This window comes from Rhea pennata, chromosome 1 (genome assembly GCF_028389875.1).
Source record: "Rhea pennata isolate bPtePen1 chromosome 1, bPtePen1.pri, whole genome shotgun sequence".
NCBI classification, from domain to species: Eukaryota; Metazoa; Chordata; class Aves; order Rheiformes; family Rheidae; genus Rhea; species Rhea pennata.
This window is the reverse complement of record NC_084663.1, coordinates 58,014,154-58,031,463: the sequence shown is the minus strand read 5'-3', so window position 1 is coordinate 58,031,463 and position 17,310 is coordinate 58,014,154. Positions and strand designations below refer to the sequence as shown.

The 17,310-nt window shown below is 40.4% G+C and overlaps 1 protein-coding gene across 3 annotated transcripts; it reads left to right on the top strand.

The window, feature by feature from the left end:
• Positions 1 to 1,007: 1,007 nt before the first annotated feature.
• HMGXB4 (HMG-box containing 4) lies at positions 1,008 to 17,147 on the top strand. Of its 3 annotated transcripts, XM_062588892.1 has the most exons (11): positions 1,148 to 1,227; positions 3,565 to 3,670; positions 4,264 to 4,373; positions 5,740 to 5,818; positions 6,753 to 7,975; positions 9,568 to 9,649; positions 10,174 to 10,238; positions 10,519 to 10,624; positions 11,182 to 11,351; positions 12,597 to 12,719; positions 14,736 to 17,147. In XM_062588892.1, exons 2-11 carry the CDS (start codon positions 3,640 to 3,642, stop codon positions 14,778 to 14,780), a joined length of 2,034 nt encoding a protein of 677 aa, XP_062444876.1. In that variant the 5' UTR covers positions 1,148 to 1,227; positions 3,565 to 3,639; the 3' UTR covers positions 14,781 to 17,147. The 3 variants fall into 3 exon arrangements, with proteins under 3 accessions (XP_062444895.1, XP_062444876.1, XP_062444885.1); XM_062588911.1 differs by lacking the exon at positions 3,565 to 3,670 and having other exon boundaries at positions 1,008 to 1,227; XM_062588901.1 differs by lacking the exons at positions 1,148 to 1,227; positions 3,565 to 3,670 and adding an exon at positions 4,766 to 4,792 and having other exon boundaries at positions 4,287 to 4,373.
• The last annotated feature ends 163 nt before the right edge of the window (positions 17,148 to 17,310 follow it).

Here is a 17,310-nt window from a genome sequence, read left to right as displayed (position 1 = left end):
GAGTATATACATGCATGAGAACATCTGCACAGACCTTGCACGCATCCTCACAGCTGGTGGGTTTTACTCTGATACGTTACAGCTGCTGCATCTGCAGGCATTGATCTGTGCATAGTGGCTGGGGAAATTAGAGGCTGTAACCCTCACTTTGGACCAAGCTATATATTCACACAGTGTAACACAGCTAGGCCATTCTGGTTCCTGTCGGCCCTGCAGAAACTCAGATCATCATCATTGTCATTATGCACTTGTTAGGACACAAAAATATTAGCAAGACCAGAAGGCAGATCTGTCAGGGCAGGGAAACTGATGTGTCTGTTCGGGTCAAGTCACTTTAACCTTGGGCACGTCTGGGAACTGTACTATGTGGACAGCAAGTGCCTGAGAGCAGTCTCTTAAAGTCATGCTAGTTCCCACTGGCATCTGTATAAAGCAGACCCCCGCATCAACAGAGATAATGGGATTACAGGTAAGACTTAAGTGCAGCTTGTCAAACCTCCAGAGTTTACGAACAGAGTGAAGAAAGGCTAACACGGAGGGGAAAAGACTTTTCCTGGTCAGATCGCTCTTGAGCTTTTTCACTTCTCTCTCGAATCCCCTGCAGGAATGTACGAGCCCTTGAGAAGACACTGGCAGCTGTTTGCCCCCCGCCGCCTCCCAGGCTGTGGTGAGGCCACGCTGCCTTCTCAGGCGGGAGCCCAGCGGTGTGTTAGAGCCGGGTACCAGGCACACAACCAGCCAAGGCACCCGTCCCGCAGAGCTCCGAGACTTTTCTCCTACCGAACCCTGCCCGCGTCAGGAGCCCGGGGCATCGGCGGGGAAAAGCTCAACGCGCCGCGACCGCTACCCGACACGGCGACAGCAACAACTACATCCCCCCCTCCCGCCCTGCCCGCACCCACAGCGCCTGCACGATCGGTACGCCCCTACCCCGCCTCCCCTCGTTGGAGAGGCTCGGTGCTCGGCTGGCTGCCCCTTGCCGCTGCCACCGGGGCGGGGTGTCTTTTCTCTCACTCCAAGATGGCGGCCGCGGGTTATGGCGGCGAGGCGGGAAGCGGCAGCGCGGAGTGAGGTGGCGGCAGCACCTCCGCACCCCGGAGCTGCGGCCGCGGCTCGGCGCCGGCGGACTGGCAGCTCCCATTCCGCTCGCCGCTACCTCCGCGGGGGCACGCGTGGCCGGCTCCAGGGGCAGAGCCGCGGGCTGGAGTGAGGCCGGAGCCCGCTCGGGTGAGAGGGCACGCGGGCGGGAGGGGGGGCGGCTGAGGCCAGTTCAAACTGAGGCGGCGGGAAGGGCGCGAACCGCGGCCATAGGAGGCGGCGGGGTGGCAGGGGGGGTGCAGCGGGAAAAGCGCGCATGCGCAGCCGGGCTCCGCGCGCAGGTAGTTAGGGGCGCGGGCCCGGGTCCGTGGCTGCCCCACAGGCAGTGGGCTGCGGGCTGGGTCCGGCGGCCGCGCTGTGGCAGCGAGCAGCCACCCAGGTGGCTTGTTTGGCGGGGCAGTTGTGCTGCCTGGCGGCGCTCTGCGCTGGGGCGCTATCTGACTGCGGGCACCGTGTTTGTGGAAAGACAGACCCCGACGTCTGCCACTTGCACCTGCCCCGAAAGTCCCAGCGCTGTCTCCACTCTATCACGGCTCCCGGAGAGAGCAGGAAATGCGTGCGGCAAGTTGGGCAAGGAAAAGTGGGAGCCTGCTACCGTCGCCTGTCGCGGGAAGGTTGTGCAAACTCGTTTGGAGGAATGAAATGTGAAAGTGCCATTGGGTTTGCAGAAGAGCCACGTGTGATCCTGATCCTGCAAACACATGTATTAAGGACCTAGGAACTTGGAGAGACCTGGCCCACTGAGCGTGTGTGATATCTTCTCTAACCTAAGAATTTAAGGCACTGGAATCTAATCAGAATTTGTAGAAGACAAGAATATTATTTATATTTGTAGCATTAGCAGTCTAGGCTGTAAGCCCCTTTGGGCAAGGATGTTATTTACCAACCTTTATAGCTGCCAGACAACTTAGCTAAGCTTTAAAAAGAGAATAAAATGTATGCATATAGCTATAAAAAAATCTTAGTTTCTAAGTGTCATCCCCTTATGAATGACCATCTTCTGTTTTTACTGAGCAGCATCCAGATTAAGCCTTAATCCTTTTGAGCACGAGGCTTTACTATCACATATGTTCCCACTGAAATCTGTATGACAACAGAGAACTGGACATCTTGAAATGTTTGCAAGAGCTGGTCCAATACTGTAAGCCCATCAAGTGGCAATTTTTTTTTTAATAAACTGTAAAGCCCAGTGCTATTATGTATATACATAAATTCTGCTTACTAGCAACAATTTATAGTGGTTAGAATATTATTTTCAAAAACACTGTAATTGATGTTTTTCCAAAATATTAGAGAAATGAAGAATTAACTTGTACCCTGTGAATTTTATAAATTTTTAAAAATATCTCCTGTGTACCTGTAAGCTTGAATTACTTGGGATTTTGTTCTTTTACCTAAGAAACAACAACATATTGAATACGTTGTATAGTTTTTAGCATTGGTCAGTTACTTATAAAATTTGTGTATGTGCAGGAATACAAAAAGCGTATGCAAGGTAAGTTCCTTGCGCACAAGATGTTCAAATGTAACTAACGTGCTGAGATTACTGTATCAGCTAGTCAGAACTAGCTGCATGGTCTCTGTGATTTAACAGTTGCAGATGTGCATACACACACGTATGCACACATGCACTTTTAAATTGCAGTTTGGGTTATCAGAAGGTCAGACTTTTTCAAGTTAAGTTGGTCACTGACTGAAAAACTCAGAGAGAACTGGAGTGAAACTACTGTATAATGGCACTGTCCTTTTATATACCAGCAACTGTAGAATAGAATGACTCATTTAGAGGAGACCTGGAACTTGGTGAGCTGGCAGGAACTAAGGGTTCAGCAAAAGTCCCCCCAGAAATAGAATACTTTCCTCTGCTCCCTCTCCCAAGCTGACATTCAGAATGGCTGCAGTGGTAGTGTCTGGAAATGTACCAGAAAAGATGAATATCTTCACTCCAAAATCTTCAATTACTTAGTTCCAAAGATCTGAAATAATGCTTTTATGATGCGTTGATTCCTACCTGAGTTCTTCCTTTCCTTCACTTCATCTGAGATTCAAGGGTTTGGAATTTCTCTTTAAACATCCCACTCTTTGCTACAGTGGCTCCTGACAAAAAGGATCTTGACACAAGTTCTGTTTCAATTTTTTTGTGTCATTTAAAAATAAAACTTAGCTATTTTCTCACATTCTTTATGCTTTTCAAAAGAAATTCATTCAATGATGTGGAGATTTTACAAAGAAGAGGTGATATTGTTACCTTTTGAAAAATAAGAGAAAACTATCTTCCCCTTACGTTCAGTTAATTTAACAAAATTTTTTGTCACGCCTGAAATATGATCATGAACAGACCAGGGGTTAGATTCTCTTCCTTTCCCACCATCTTCCAAAGAATCTTCATTTGGTTCATAGGAAGTTTCCCATATTCCATTATGATTTTTCTTTCTGGGAGGGTTATTTTCATTCTCTGTTTCTCAGACCTTTTCCTGTAGACGGGAACGGGGGAAGGAGCCCAGACGTGGCAACACATTCTCAGGCTCCTGCAGGACCACCATGGCTTATGATGACTCCAGGAAGAAAGAAGGTATGACCGCTTCATAATCTCAGAGAGAGTTGCCAAAAAAAGGGTACCCTCTGCAGCCCTTTCTAGGCCATGGAGTCAGAGAGTGGGGAGAGAAAGCTAGTCTCTTGTGGCTCATTGAAGGGTATTGCCTTAATCTGGTCAAGTTTCTGCAGGATCCCGAGCCCTTGACTTCCAGAAGTAAAGTTTGGGATTAGAACTTTAGAGAAGTGGGTGGTATTTCTTAATGTGAAGACCTTGACTAAGTATTCTACCACTGCAGCCTGTTTCTCCCTGTCAGCTCAATGGAACAGGAGACCAGGGATAGAGATTAAGTTGTAGCAACATTTCTAGATCCAGTTGTCATTAGGAAGAAATATAAAAGGATTAGAAATGAAACCTTGGGTACTTCTGTTGTAGCGTTAGAGCATTGAGCCCTATTCCTGTGGTTAGGAAGTACAGCACGTTATTTTTTAGGCCGCAGGACTTGCTGGGTTTTATGCATAACCCTGCACCAGCTTTTGCTGCTGTCGTATTTTATATATAGACCATATATCTGTTGTTCCTTAAATGAATATTTCATTTCTTTGTTTTCCTCCATTTTACATAATTCCCAGTGTTCCTAGAGAGTGACCGGAGTGTTGATGACGTGGGCCTGGCAGCTGGCAGGAAACAGCGAGAGAGAAAACACGAGGATCTGCTACAAGAGGAGGAGATAGCAGCCCAGGTCAGGAAGTTCTCAGAGAAAAGGTTGAAAGTGTAAAGTTACTGACGGAATTGGATGAGATGGGATGGGAGGGTGTATTGGTTTTGTCTATGTAGAAATTCCTGTAGAAGATAGCAAGAGCATTTAATTAAATGTCTTGTAATGTTCAATAACTTTTCTGGGGAAAAAGAGAGGGCCAATCCCAAGTACAACTGATTCTTGATTTTTCTGACCTCAGGAAATAGGGTAGTGGGGTCTTCTTCTAGCCTTGATGCAGAACCTTGCAAATCATGAGATAGCATGAATGACTTTACACACAAAAATAGGATTTTTAGAATTTGCAATTGTATAAATAGTCAGCACAGAATGAATAAAACATTAACCGATGCACTGTTGTCTTCCTGATTCTGCAGACAGCCTGAAACGATAGCTCTTGAGAGGTATGAACTTGCCCTATTCATCTCCTTGGGGCCTTAACACTGAAATCATGTAGCGACAACTTAAGTTTCTTCAAAACTTTCCTCTTTGAGCTAAAATTTCTGCTGTCAGCTCAAAGGTGACTATCTTGTGATTGTTTTTTTATTTTTTTAAATGTGAGAAAAAACATTCTAGTTTAAATGAAAATCTTATTCTTCTACCATGCAGATGGAATTCTGCAGAGGAGCATCATTTTCAGACTGTAAATTGGTCAAGCAACAAATTATAGTTGGGTGACAAGAGATTTGGAGGTCAATTTTTTGGCCCATCTTTTTATTTGTCACCTCCCTATGCCTTTCATTTGTTTTCTCCAGCATATTAAATACAAACTACTCACCTTCATTTTCAAGGCTTGGTGGCCTATGCATGCTTAGTTATCTCTTAGCTGTAGTAATATGTAGACTTTGTCTTTGATCAACTCATCAGCTGATCTCCAAATGCTGGCTTCCATTGCCCTTTCTTAATGCTTTAAAATGTGCTCTTCCACGTTTTCTTCTGTATTGCTCCTTTCATTTGGGAAGAGCTCCCTAAAAAGAAATCTGTCTTCTTTCAGTTTCCTTCTTACACTCTTGTTTTGCTACAATGTTTACAGAAAGCTTGATGCCAGTGAGGTGGCTGATGTGCTGAAACCAGTGCTGACTAATACTGTTTTTTAGTATTCTCCTAGCTATCTGTTTGTTGCTTATTGTTTCTTGCCTTATACCTACACTTTGGGCTTCTGGGGACAAAGAATGTTTCCTCTCATTACATAGCATCTAGAATAAGGATCCTGGTCCATGACTAGGGTTCCTTGGCATTAGAACCAGTAACTCTGATAACTCTTACAATTTATTTTCTATGGCAGTAGTCCATGTGAATCTCTTACAATTTCCCTCTTGTTTGTTGAGCAATTTCTCTACTCTTATTTTAGGACAGCAAGCTTGTCTTTCTGGGGACAGAACCTCACAAAAAGAAGCGAAAGCACTCCTCCGATGAGTTCAGCTACAGAGGTAAGATGGTGATCAGGCAGGGGAAGGAGCTAACTAGTCATGACCTTAAGGAAAGAGGGCTCATCAACCAGCATCAAGTTTTGTGGTTAGCACTTTTAGGAGGGAAAGTATACCAACCTGTTTTAGAACAAGCGATCAGAGACTGATCAGAATACTGCACCAGATAGCAAAAGATAAGGACTGATATTTCAGATTTTAGCTTCATTAGTTGGAGAGCTTCATTTGAGGGAATAAACAGCTTCCATCCCCCCTTTTCTTTTGGCTTTTGTATTTCTTTCTTTACATGCTGTATTACAAGCTGTGATTTAACTTGCAGATAGTACATATTTTTCTGAAGTTGTAGAAATACAATGTTTCAAGGCATAAGAGGAATGCGTTTAGGTTCAGGTTAAATACAAAGACATTATTCTCATAGGTAATAAATTGACCAGAAAATGACAATTCAGTTCATAATGGCTTAAAAGGTTTAAGAGTTATTTTTGCCCTAATGCAAAAAGAAAGCCATGTCTTTGGAATATTTTTACAAATTGAAATTTTATCAAAAATCTGTTTTCAGAATGAAAAAGTTCATGTTTTCAATTCATTGGTGTCTCCTTGACTAAAAGTAACAAGAAAACCTTGCACTTGAGATGTAATATTTCAGATTCAAAAAGGTATATTCTCATCAAAATATGCTATTTCATGATAGAAAATTGAATCAGACAAAACTTCAGGAACTTGCTTCGTCTGTCTTTCCTCCGTAAATTGTTTGAATTGTATCAGCAAGAATGCACTGAGGTGGTAATAAGTTTCAGAGATCTTGTCCTTAAGCCAGGATGCAGATCAGTTAGCTATAATCATAACTATTGCAGGATTCTCTCTTCCATTCTTAAGCTAGTGTAGTGCTGTTTTTAAAGGAGTCATGTTGATGTACATTTCTGTTGATCTTTTTTAGATCTTTCGCCTTTGGATCTACCATCAAAGAAGAAGAAAAAAGCAGTTTCCAGCCCACCCTCTGCTGATACAACCATGGATCTACTCAAAGCTATCACCTCACCTTTGGCCACTAGTTCAAAGTCTTCAAAGAAAACCTCTGAAAAATCATCATCTCATTCTTCCTGTGGCCATTCTGAAAGCAAAAAGGAGCACCACAAGAAGAAGTTAAGTGGAAGCAGTGGGGAGCATTCACTGGATGATGGCAGCTACCACAAATCTAAAAAAATGAAACCTCTCTATGTGAACACAGAGACATTTACTCTCCGTGAACCTGATGGCTTGAAAATGAAGCTCATCCTTTCGCCAAAGGAGAAAGGAAGCAGTGCAGCAGATGGTGAGTCTTTCCCCTACTCTTCACCATCAGCTGCTGCAAAGAAATCTTCAAAGAAGTCAGCTCGAGATGAGCAAGGCACATTCCTTGTGGGTCATGAACTGCCGAGCTTCCTGAGGTCAACCCGGAAGAAGCACAAGCCACCTCCAGACCCACATCCACCTTCCGAGGGGAATGTTGCTGACACCTCCCTTATTTCAGAGGGCCATGGGAGTGAATATGATCTGGAAGCACCACCAGAATCTGGTTCATCTTCTGGTGGGGAGTTAGAGGCTGGAGAGCTAGTGATAGATGACTCCTACCGGGAAATCAAGAAGAAGAAGAAGTCAAAAAAAAGCAAGAAAAAAAAAGACAAGGAGAAACACAGAGAGAAAAAGCACTCTAAATCTAAAAGGAGTTCTGGACACCCCGTGGCAGTAACAGAAGCAACAGTATCACCACCACCCCCTACCACTACTCCTTATGTTCTTCCTCCACCACCTCCTGTTTTTCACTCAGATGGACAGGGTGAGAAGAGGAGGAGAAGGGAAGACAAGGAGAAAGAAAAAGCTGAGAAGTGGGAGAAAGAAAAGGAGAGGGAGAGGGAGAAAGAAAAGGAGAGGGAGAGGGAGAAAGAAAAGGAGAGGGAGAGGGAGAAAGAAAAGGAGAGGGAGAAAGAAAGGGAAAAAGAGAAGGAAAAGGAAAAAGAAAAGGAGAAGGAGAAGAAGGAAAAGGAGAGGGAGAAGGAAAAAGAAAAGGAGAGGGAGAAGGAAAAAGAAAAGGAGAAGGAGAAGGAAAAAGAAAAGGAGAGGGAGAAGGAAAAAGAAAAGGAGAGGGAGAAGGAAAAAGAAAAGGAAAGAGAAAAAGAAAAGGTAAGGAAAAATAAGAGGGAAGATAGAAATTGGGATACCCTGAGACTTTGAACTTGAGTAATGATAAATTACGTGCTTAATATTGCAGAAGTCATCAAGGAATTCATTACCATTATTTCAGAATCTAATTTTTCAAAGCAGTAGCTTGCAGAAACCACAAAGTTTGGAGGGTGTGTGACAGTCTAATGATAGAAATGATGTTTTTTTTAGGCTAACTGCTGGAACTGAAAATGTTAAACAGATTTTTAGGGCATATGTGCAGAAAAGTTTGTCTAATTTCTTTCAGCAGTAACAGCTGGCCTAGTAAGGGCTACACCCTCTTCCTACTTTGTTTTGTCTTCTATTTAAAGGTATTTCTAATTTTCACTGTCGTGAAAATAATTTTATTGTGTCAAGTGCTTTTTCCATTACAGAGCCATGTTATATTAAAACTGTTATATGTAACCAATATCAGCATTAATGGTTTAAATGTTTTGGCTATTTTGATTTATTTTTCTAACAAAAGTAATATAAATCATTATTTTTTGTAGAATAGGACAGTCTTTAGGTGACACAGGTCCTTTGAAAAAATTATACTTAATTAGCTTGGTATAGATTATGCCACAACTATGTCATTTTCAAAGGTAACTCATTGTAGCTATTGCCAGACAGGAGTTTGGACAAGCCTAGCACTAATCTAGTCCATCATGATAGTTCCTGTAAAAAGGCATCGAGCTCCACCCTGAAGTGTGAAGATACTTCCCCATTTTTTCCTGTATTAAAATGAAGTTCTAATTCTACAGACTACCACATTCTCGATTTTGTCCTGTAGTTCCAAAATCAGGTCTTCATGGTTAACTTCCAAGGGTATGAGTAGGAAAAACTGTAGCTAGCATATGAATGAGATTTCCAGATTACATACTTCTAGCTGTGTAAGTGTATAGATATGGAAAAACAGTTTCTGTATATCTATGAAGACAAGAGCTGCTTTGTGTCAGGAAATGGGCAGAAGTAGCCCAAGTTTGTTCAACCCTACTCTATTCTGTTTGGTAAATTTTCTCTGATCACAGCTTGGCAGCTGCTTATGACTCTGCTATCACTATATTTCTACTGTCTACTTTCCTGCCACTATGAAATGTTTTGTAGGCATGAAAGGAATGGAAGGAAACAGTGGAATGAGGACTGAAATCGTTTGGCAGGACTACGATAGGTACTGCAGATAGTATAACAGATTTTTTTTTTAATTTTAAGTTTTAAAACTGAGATATATTAGCAGAGTTGTATATTGATTGTGGATTTAGAATAGCAAGTTGTGAGTTAGAAGTGAAATGCATTGATAGAGTTGTTGCAAGATAAGCCTTGTGTTAAGACTAGTTCTAGCTCGTTCCTGTGCTTTCATAACTACTAAATTCAGCCAGCACATCTAAAACACTGCTTCTTTTGGTTCCTTATCTAAGCACAGTATCTTTCTTCGACTTCTATAAATGACAATTTATTAATAATTATTATTTATTGTTAATATATTAATATAATTAATCTTTGTTGTTAGTTATTAATTCAAGTAGATATCATTGTAATTAAAAATCTTTCTTTCCTTTTCTTCTTCTGACTAGCCAAAGAAGAAGAACATGTCTGCATATCAAGTATTCTGTAAGGAATATCGTACAACTATTGTATCTGAACATCCTGGGATAGGTGAGAGAATAATCTAGCCTTGTCTTCTGTTGATTATACATCTGTCAGATTATCTATCAGGACATACCTTCTCTGTGCCATACCAAACTCTTAATTTTGATGGAGTGTTAGGAATACCCATTTTTTTTTTTTGAAAAAGAGACAGCAAAGAGATTAGAAGTTGATTTTATGATTTGATTTCATTATATTTCAACCAAGCTGTGAATCTAGATAAAAAAAATTGCCAGTTCTCCCTTTCATTTACTTGCAGGCCTGTCTCTGCTGGTTCATTTCATCACTTTTCCGTATGTACATATGGTCTTATATTCCCTATATCAGCTTTTCTCATTTTAGTCAGTAATGAAACAACACACTGGAAATAATTTCTCAGGCAGACAGAGAGTCCTTGATGTAGAACAGGTTGTTTCCTAAATGTACATGCATGGGCCAATTATTCCTCTGTCAACATTCACATAAATTTCATAAGTTCTCTCCTTCATTTTAGTATGTCATACATATTAAACATTTTTCTTCTCTTCTGCCAGATTTTGGAGAGCTGAGCAAAAAACTAGCAGAAGTGTGGAAGCAGCTACCTGAGAAGGATAAACTGGTAAGTCTGTGCGAGATGTTTTGTAAAATGATTTAACTAGGAGCTTAGGTCAGAACACGCTGGCAGCATTGCCACCATGCCTTACAAAATGTTTCCTCTTTTCTTAAAGTACAGAAAAATAGGTAACCTTGTCTTTATGGTTATAAAAGCATCTCTTTTATCCTCATGGCATTGCTCGACCAATTATCTACATAAAGTCATTCTGCCTCCAAGTTTTGGCATCAGGTAACAGAATTACCTGATGTTATGAATATCTTTTTTCATACTGTGATAACTGCAGGTCTGGAAACAAAAAGCTCAGTATCTGCAACACAAACAGAATAAAGCAGAGGCCACCACTGTAAAGAGGAAGGCATCATCTTCAGATGGTGCACCAAAAATAAAAGGTAATTCTTATGCCTTGTTTGCTCAAGTCTTTTTTTGGAAAGGGGAAGTAGGACTACCTGTGAAATAAAGAACAGAGGTCCTTTCCTGCTTCGCACTACTACCCGCTTTCTCACAAGTCCTGGCATTTTTTTTAACCTATATTTTACTCAAAACCCAAGAATGATGTCAGCCTGTTTCAAAAAAAAAACCCCAAACTCCCTTGTCTAATTCTAATTAGAAGAACAGGGATTTGTTTGTGCTTCAGGAATTGAAACATAAAACAGGAAGAGGCAGCAGGGAACTTGGAGTGGGACTAGTATGCTGCAAGAGAAAAAAGTGGTTGTACTTATTTTGGCATTGCTGTTTACCAAATCTGGCCAACCTATAAAACTGTATTCAGCTGGAATAGATGCTCTGCACATGTAGAAGGGAAGTTTTGACTTCAAAGACTGCAGGACTAGATGCACAGAACTATATAAGCATCTGCTGCTTTTGGGATTGAACTTTACTATGTAAATAAATTGTAAGTACAAGAATGAGAGAAGACAATATGGAGTTTTAATTGGTGTGTTTCCAGCTTCTCCAACAGGTGTGCTTTCCCCTCTCAAGAAATCCCCCTCTAGCACTGTGGTGGTGTCTGCCTCACCGGCCAAAGTCCCCGAGACAGATCCTATTGATGTAGCTGCGCACCTACAGTTGCTGGGGGAATCTCTGAGCCTTATTGGTCACAGACTGCAGGAAACAGAGGTGAGTTTGGAACCAGTAATGTCTCGGTAATTTCATGTAATCCATATGTTATTATTGTAATTTACCTAAAAAATTAGCCACTGTTTTTGTACTAGGAAGAGAAAGATGAAGTGTTCTGTTTCTTTGATGTATTGCTGTTAATTTTCAGTGAAATAAAAAGCCTTGTTTGTCAGTATACAGTAGATATCAGACAGGTCCTTGGCTTGCAGCTCTAGATCCTTAAGGGCAATTCTTAGCTCAACAAACTCTTCAGTCTTTTCTTACTATATGTTCATCTTGGATCTAGTATTCCTTTTCTGTCTTTGCCAGTGTCTGATCCAGTTTCTGTTATTCTGTCAAGACTTCTGAGAAAACTATCAGAGAAAACTTTTACCAAGATGGTTTTTTGCATATGCTCCTGCTCTCTGGCAGTTTCCTGTTGCCAGTGCTTTGGGTAGGCTTAGGCTTCTAATGTTTCAGCTTACCTGGTAACATGGATGTGGTATCCTAATTGTTTTCTACTCTTAGAGGATAGTGGTTACATACATACAGATGTGTGCACACTCATGTAAACAGACACGTGCACACACGTGTGCACACTCACACACGCTCACTTTCATAACTTGGCCTAGCTATAAGGAGAACACATATTTTGCTCAAATACTAAATACGAGTGAATTTAGTGGCTAACGTGATCAACTTATCCTACTTTGTTTGCTTGTTTTATCAACAGTAAAATAAATGTGCTTGTATTGTGTTTCAGGTATGACTTAATTCTTCAGAGGAGCTGCTCTAGAGTAAAAATCCCCTCTTTCACAAAAAAGCATGCAAATAATTCCCTTTCCTGGAAGTATATCAATCACTAAAGCATTTTTTACATCCTTAGCATTTCTTTAGGCTTTGAAAATAAAACTATCAACAGCGATACTGCCGTTTAGGGCACATGTAGCTAACACAATAGATGACAGGAAGTGGCAAAAATCTCCATTATACAAATTATGGAATTAAGTGTCTGACTTTGTTTTCTGTTATTCCCTACTTTTATCCTACATATGCCTGTTGCCTATTGAACTCTTAAATTTTTTGAACCAGCAGTCTCTGTATTGAAGTGCTTGGTGTACTTTTGCTATTGTGTAAATAATGAAAGTAAACTATATGACCACAAGTTTGAACCTATATTACTTGCATGAGAATCAATACAGTTGTGAAATGACTGTGATTTCCACTACTTGTCCCTATCCATTTTTTTCCTTTCTTTACTTCCAGGGAATGGTGGCTGTTTCAGGAAGTTTATCAGTACTTCTAGATTCTATCATCTGTGCTTTGGGCCCATTAGCATGTCTGACAACGCAGCTACCTGAGTTGAATGGCTGCCCTAAGCAAGTTTTGGTGAGTCCTTGTGGTTATTTCCCTTTGAGACCTATTAATTTCAGTGGAGTTCACTTGGAGTTTTCTGATAAATCAGTCTTATGATACACTTATAACTCCAGTGCTACAAAGATAAGAAAATTGTCTTGATCATTTAGTTTTTAGAGGGATATTTCTTAAAATTCTTTAAAATATTACTGCTGTACATTATTGTACAGCAGTTTTTTTTCCAGTAAAGACACAAAATTTAAAGATTCAAGGGAAGCTGATGTAACATTTGTTCCATTGGCTGTAATGTGTGTTAGGTTCTGTTTTAGTGATTCTATTAATCCATCTGAACCAAATAAAGTATCTATACACATGCCACTATTTTTGAAAGTTCTAATTTTGCATAAGAATTAAAAATCCCATTCCTGCTGCTCTGTATGCACACATGGTTTCTTTAGCAGCATAAAAAATAACTTGCCATCTTAATTAGGATTCCTAATGTGACTGAGTTTACATGTGGCTCTAACCCTCACAAAGGAAAGGAAAATAGTCTCTGTTTTAAGGAACCGGATAATAGCTACAGGTTCATTCTACCTTTTCTATTGAGATCAGATTTAGCAACAGCTTGTTGCATCAGTGTAGCATGAGGTGGACACAGAGTAACATGTCTACAGCACAAAAAGAACCCAGAGTCCTGACTCCAAGGGGAGCCATGAATAAGGTGGAGAATGAGGGGTGAGGAGCAGGCAAAGCAAAAATGAAAACTGTATAGTCTGAATACACTGAATAAATTAGAGATTAAAAACAAGTATGACAGAATAATAAAATAGGATACGAATTGGCATGTTTTATGGGACAGCTCAAACATTGATTCATGCTGAGAAAAGATTATTAACAGCAAAAACGTGATAGCTTAGGCTGTTAGCTCCCACAAAGTGGCTGTCAACACAAAAGCTGAGTCAGCAGGGTGTTTCCATCCTAAGCCATGGAAAAACATCCTATAGTTTTCTTTTCCTTCTTGCTTGCCAAATGTATTCAGAGCAATGACACTCCTTTTCCACATGACTAATGGTGCATATCTTGGAAATGTGATCATTGTATTGTTGTTATAAGGAGCAATAGAGCTTTTGGTGGATTCAGGTACTTACCATGGACTTCTGAGAACTGGTACTCAGACATGATAATAAATTATTCTGATTTCTACTATCAGATATGTAATAAGATAGCTGTGTTTTAAAACATGGATGAGGTTTTCAATGCTAGTGTTGCATGTAGTATGTAATTTATCTTTCCAGTCAGTAGGTGGCATTGCTGAATTCTAGAATCACAGTTGGTACAGATCCAGCTACTCTTTCTTCAGCAATGAAAAGGCAGATATTAAGGTTTCCTTCAGCCATCTAGTCACAGGTTTGAAGTTGCTGATATACTACATTTGAAGAACATACAGATAAAACTGCTGGGACTTGTTTTCTGATATGCGTAGAGAGGACTCTTACTTTCAGAATTCTAATATTTGCAGGGAAAAACGGAGACCACTTGTTTTTCCCATCTGACATCCTATTAGTAGGTGTATTTGAGGCTTTTTCTCTGTACTTTTACACTGCAGAATTTCATAAATGATCTGTGTATGTAGAATAAGGGTTGGGGTTTTTTTATGTATATTCTACTACTTAAATCACTTTACTCAAGTCCTGCATCACAAGTCTTCCCAGTGGTTGCTGTGATTTGGCTGATGTGGATTGCTCAAAATTCAAAGATAAAGCCTGGGATTCATAAGGAAGAGGTCACCTGAGGGAAAATCTTAAGCATTTTCTTTATTTGTAGTTGCTTCCAAAGACTGAGGCTACCTTTATGTTTAATTTACTCATATTTCCAAGAATGTGCAAATTATCCTAGCAGTGGTGATAATGACTAGGCAGATTTGGTTAGCCTCATCATATGGTAACCTATGAGACAATGAAGATGCTTAGTACCATCCTCATCTGTATCATTTCTCAGATATTTTGAGTCATTATCTGATGTTAAACAATATTAAATTTCTTTTCTCAGTCAAACACACTAGACAACATTGCCTACATCATGCCTGGACTTTGACAGGAAGAGATCCTGGGACATGCTCAACCTCTGCATAACTGACTTGTGTGCATATGCACTACGCCGGCACTCTGTAAGGGCTCCGTGTGTAGGGTTTTAACGTTTTATATCTGTATAGTATATACATAGGATTGTAACTATTTGACTTCTATTAATTTTATGAAAAGTTGTGAAGTTAAGCTGAGAGAACCCTTTTCTGTTGGTGGATGAAGTGTACTCCAATCCAAAAGTATTTTTATGAGGAATTCAGAAAGCTTTTGAGATACTAGCCTTAAATTCAGATCTGTTAGTGGGGGAAGCAGCCAGATGATCAACTTATAGATATATGGAAAAAAAAGCTACCATAAAGGTTGTCAGTGGAAGAGATTACCCGGAGAGGGTGTGGACTCTATCCTTGATGATACTCAAAAATTGACTGAGCAGCCTGCTCTAGTTGGACTTCCTTTAAGCAGAGGTGGACAAGGTGACCTCCTGATATACCTTCCAGCTTAAGATGGGAAGGTTAATTATTCCAAGGGCAGTTAGAGATGCTAATTTATTTTGGACCAAGGAGTAGAACTGAACTCTTCACCAGCCTTGTTTCTAACTTTTTCATTTTAAAATCTACTGCTTGAGGGAAAAGCTGGATGGCTGATAAAAGATACAGAGGTCTTCACCTCTCAGTCACAACTTCCAAGCTCCCCTCAGTGACTTATGACTGAAAGTTGTCTGCTTACATTTGGTTTAAAGTTGAAGATGCCAACAAATTTATTCTTGTGGACTTGCATCGAAATTGCCATTAGCATGAGATATCAACAGACTGCAGTGGCTTGTGAGAATGAACCTCCTGCTGATTTTTCCAGGGCATGGTCAGCCCACTTTGATAGAGAGGAGAGTGGTAGCAGATGGGAGAAACCTGAATTGCCTTTGCTCATCTTGCACATGTTTTGTGAACAGAGGACTTGAGTTTCTGAGATCACTGATCCCATCCCTTTCACCAGAAGTACTGAAAGAGCCATGGTGCTGCTGTGAGGCAGTGACTAATGACTAGTTTGAAGCAGTAATGACTGAGCAAGGCACATGTCAGTTGATTGGACTGATTCCCCTTCCTTCCAGCCACATACTTGGTATTTTGGTTTTCTGCTTCCCTAAAAGAGGAGATGCAGGAGAGCACTTGATTCTCATGTAGGCTTTTGTGTGTCTGTATGTATGTGTATGTGGTGTTCATATCATGTGTATTTAACTTTTACCAATATCTGTAACACTGTAACAGATTTTAATTTATCCTGTATATTTCTGTGTGTGTGTGTGTGTGTGTGTATGTATATATATATATATATATATAATTTAAAAGCAAAAATCCCTCCCCCCACCAACAGTGTGTGGAAAATATGAATCAGGTGTGCCTCAGCCACTTCCCACAGGCATCAGCTATATATGCAGTAGCAGACATTGGCTCTGTATGGGGGAACAACAGCAAGATTTTAAGTGTTTGTAAAAAAACAGACTGTCTTATGAAGCTGGGTAGAAGCTGAAATACAAGGCTTTTTAAAAAATTTGACCCCAGCATCTCCAGCCTTTATAACACAAAGGTTTTAAAATGATAAAAGAGCACTTTTGGACTACTTCCAATTTGAAGTGTAGTTTCTCTTTTTCAGGGCAGTTGAAGGCGAGCTGCCCCTCATTATGACCAAGTCCCAAATCATATTTAAATTAAATCCTCAGATGTGCAGGAGGGTTTTTCTCCCCATTCATCTTTACCATGTATTCCTCAACAGTGCCAGTGCACAGCAGTCTCTCTGTTACTGAGCTTTTCTCAGTTCAATGTTACATTTTTTTCAGTAAGTTAGTGGATGAAGCAGAAGGTTCTCAGACTATTATGTAAGTTCTTATCTGAAGCCTCAGACCAGAGAATACATGTTTTGACAATGCATGACTAATCCCAGAGATTTTGGAATTGGGAAGAGGCCTGGGAGGGAGGCAGTCTGATTCAATTTGTGATTCCCTGCCCTTACTAAAGCACCTGCTATTGGGAGTGGCACAAAAAATGTCTGGCTCTTTCCAGCCCTTTACAACTGAGAGCATTGTAGTAGAGGGGTAGATCTCTAAGAAACAGAAGGGGATCAGCTCTAACTTTGTCATCTGTACAACGGAAAACTCTTGAAGAGTTTAAAAACACACACAACCCTACTGTATTGTGTTTTTATTTAAAATTTGTACACTTTGTATAATCTATATCTTGTGGTATTTGGTACTAGAGGGAAAACTTTGGTGAGACTTAGCAGTTTTTATATTTTTGTTATTTCCGTGTTGTTTGATCCAGATTACATTACAATTATATAAAGAAACTTTTTGTACTGTACTTACAATATAATTTTTTTAACATTTGCAGTGTTGTCATTCATTTCTAGTGTTTACTGTGTTTTCTTGTAAGAGTTGTTGCTGCTAGCATTTAGTGTTTCTCAGCAAAACACCTTTAATTTTAAATTCTTTAATCTCTGTTGTTTTAAGAGCAAACTACTCTACTTCTAATAGCACAGTTCAGCTGAAA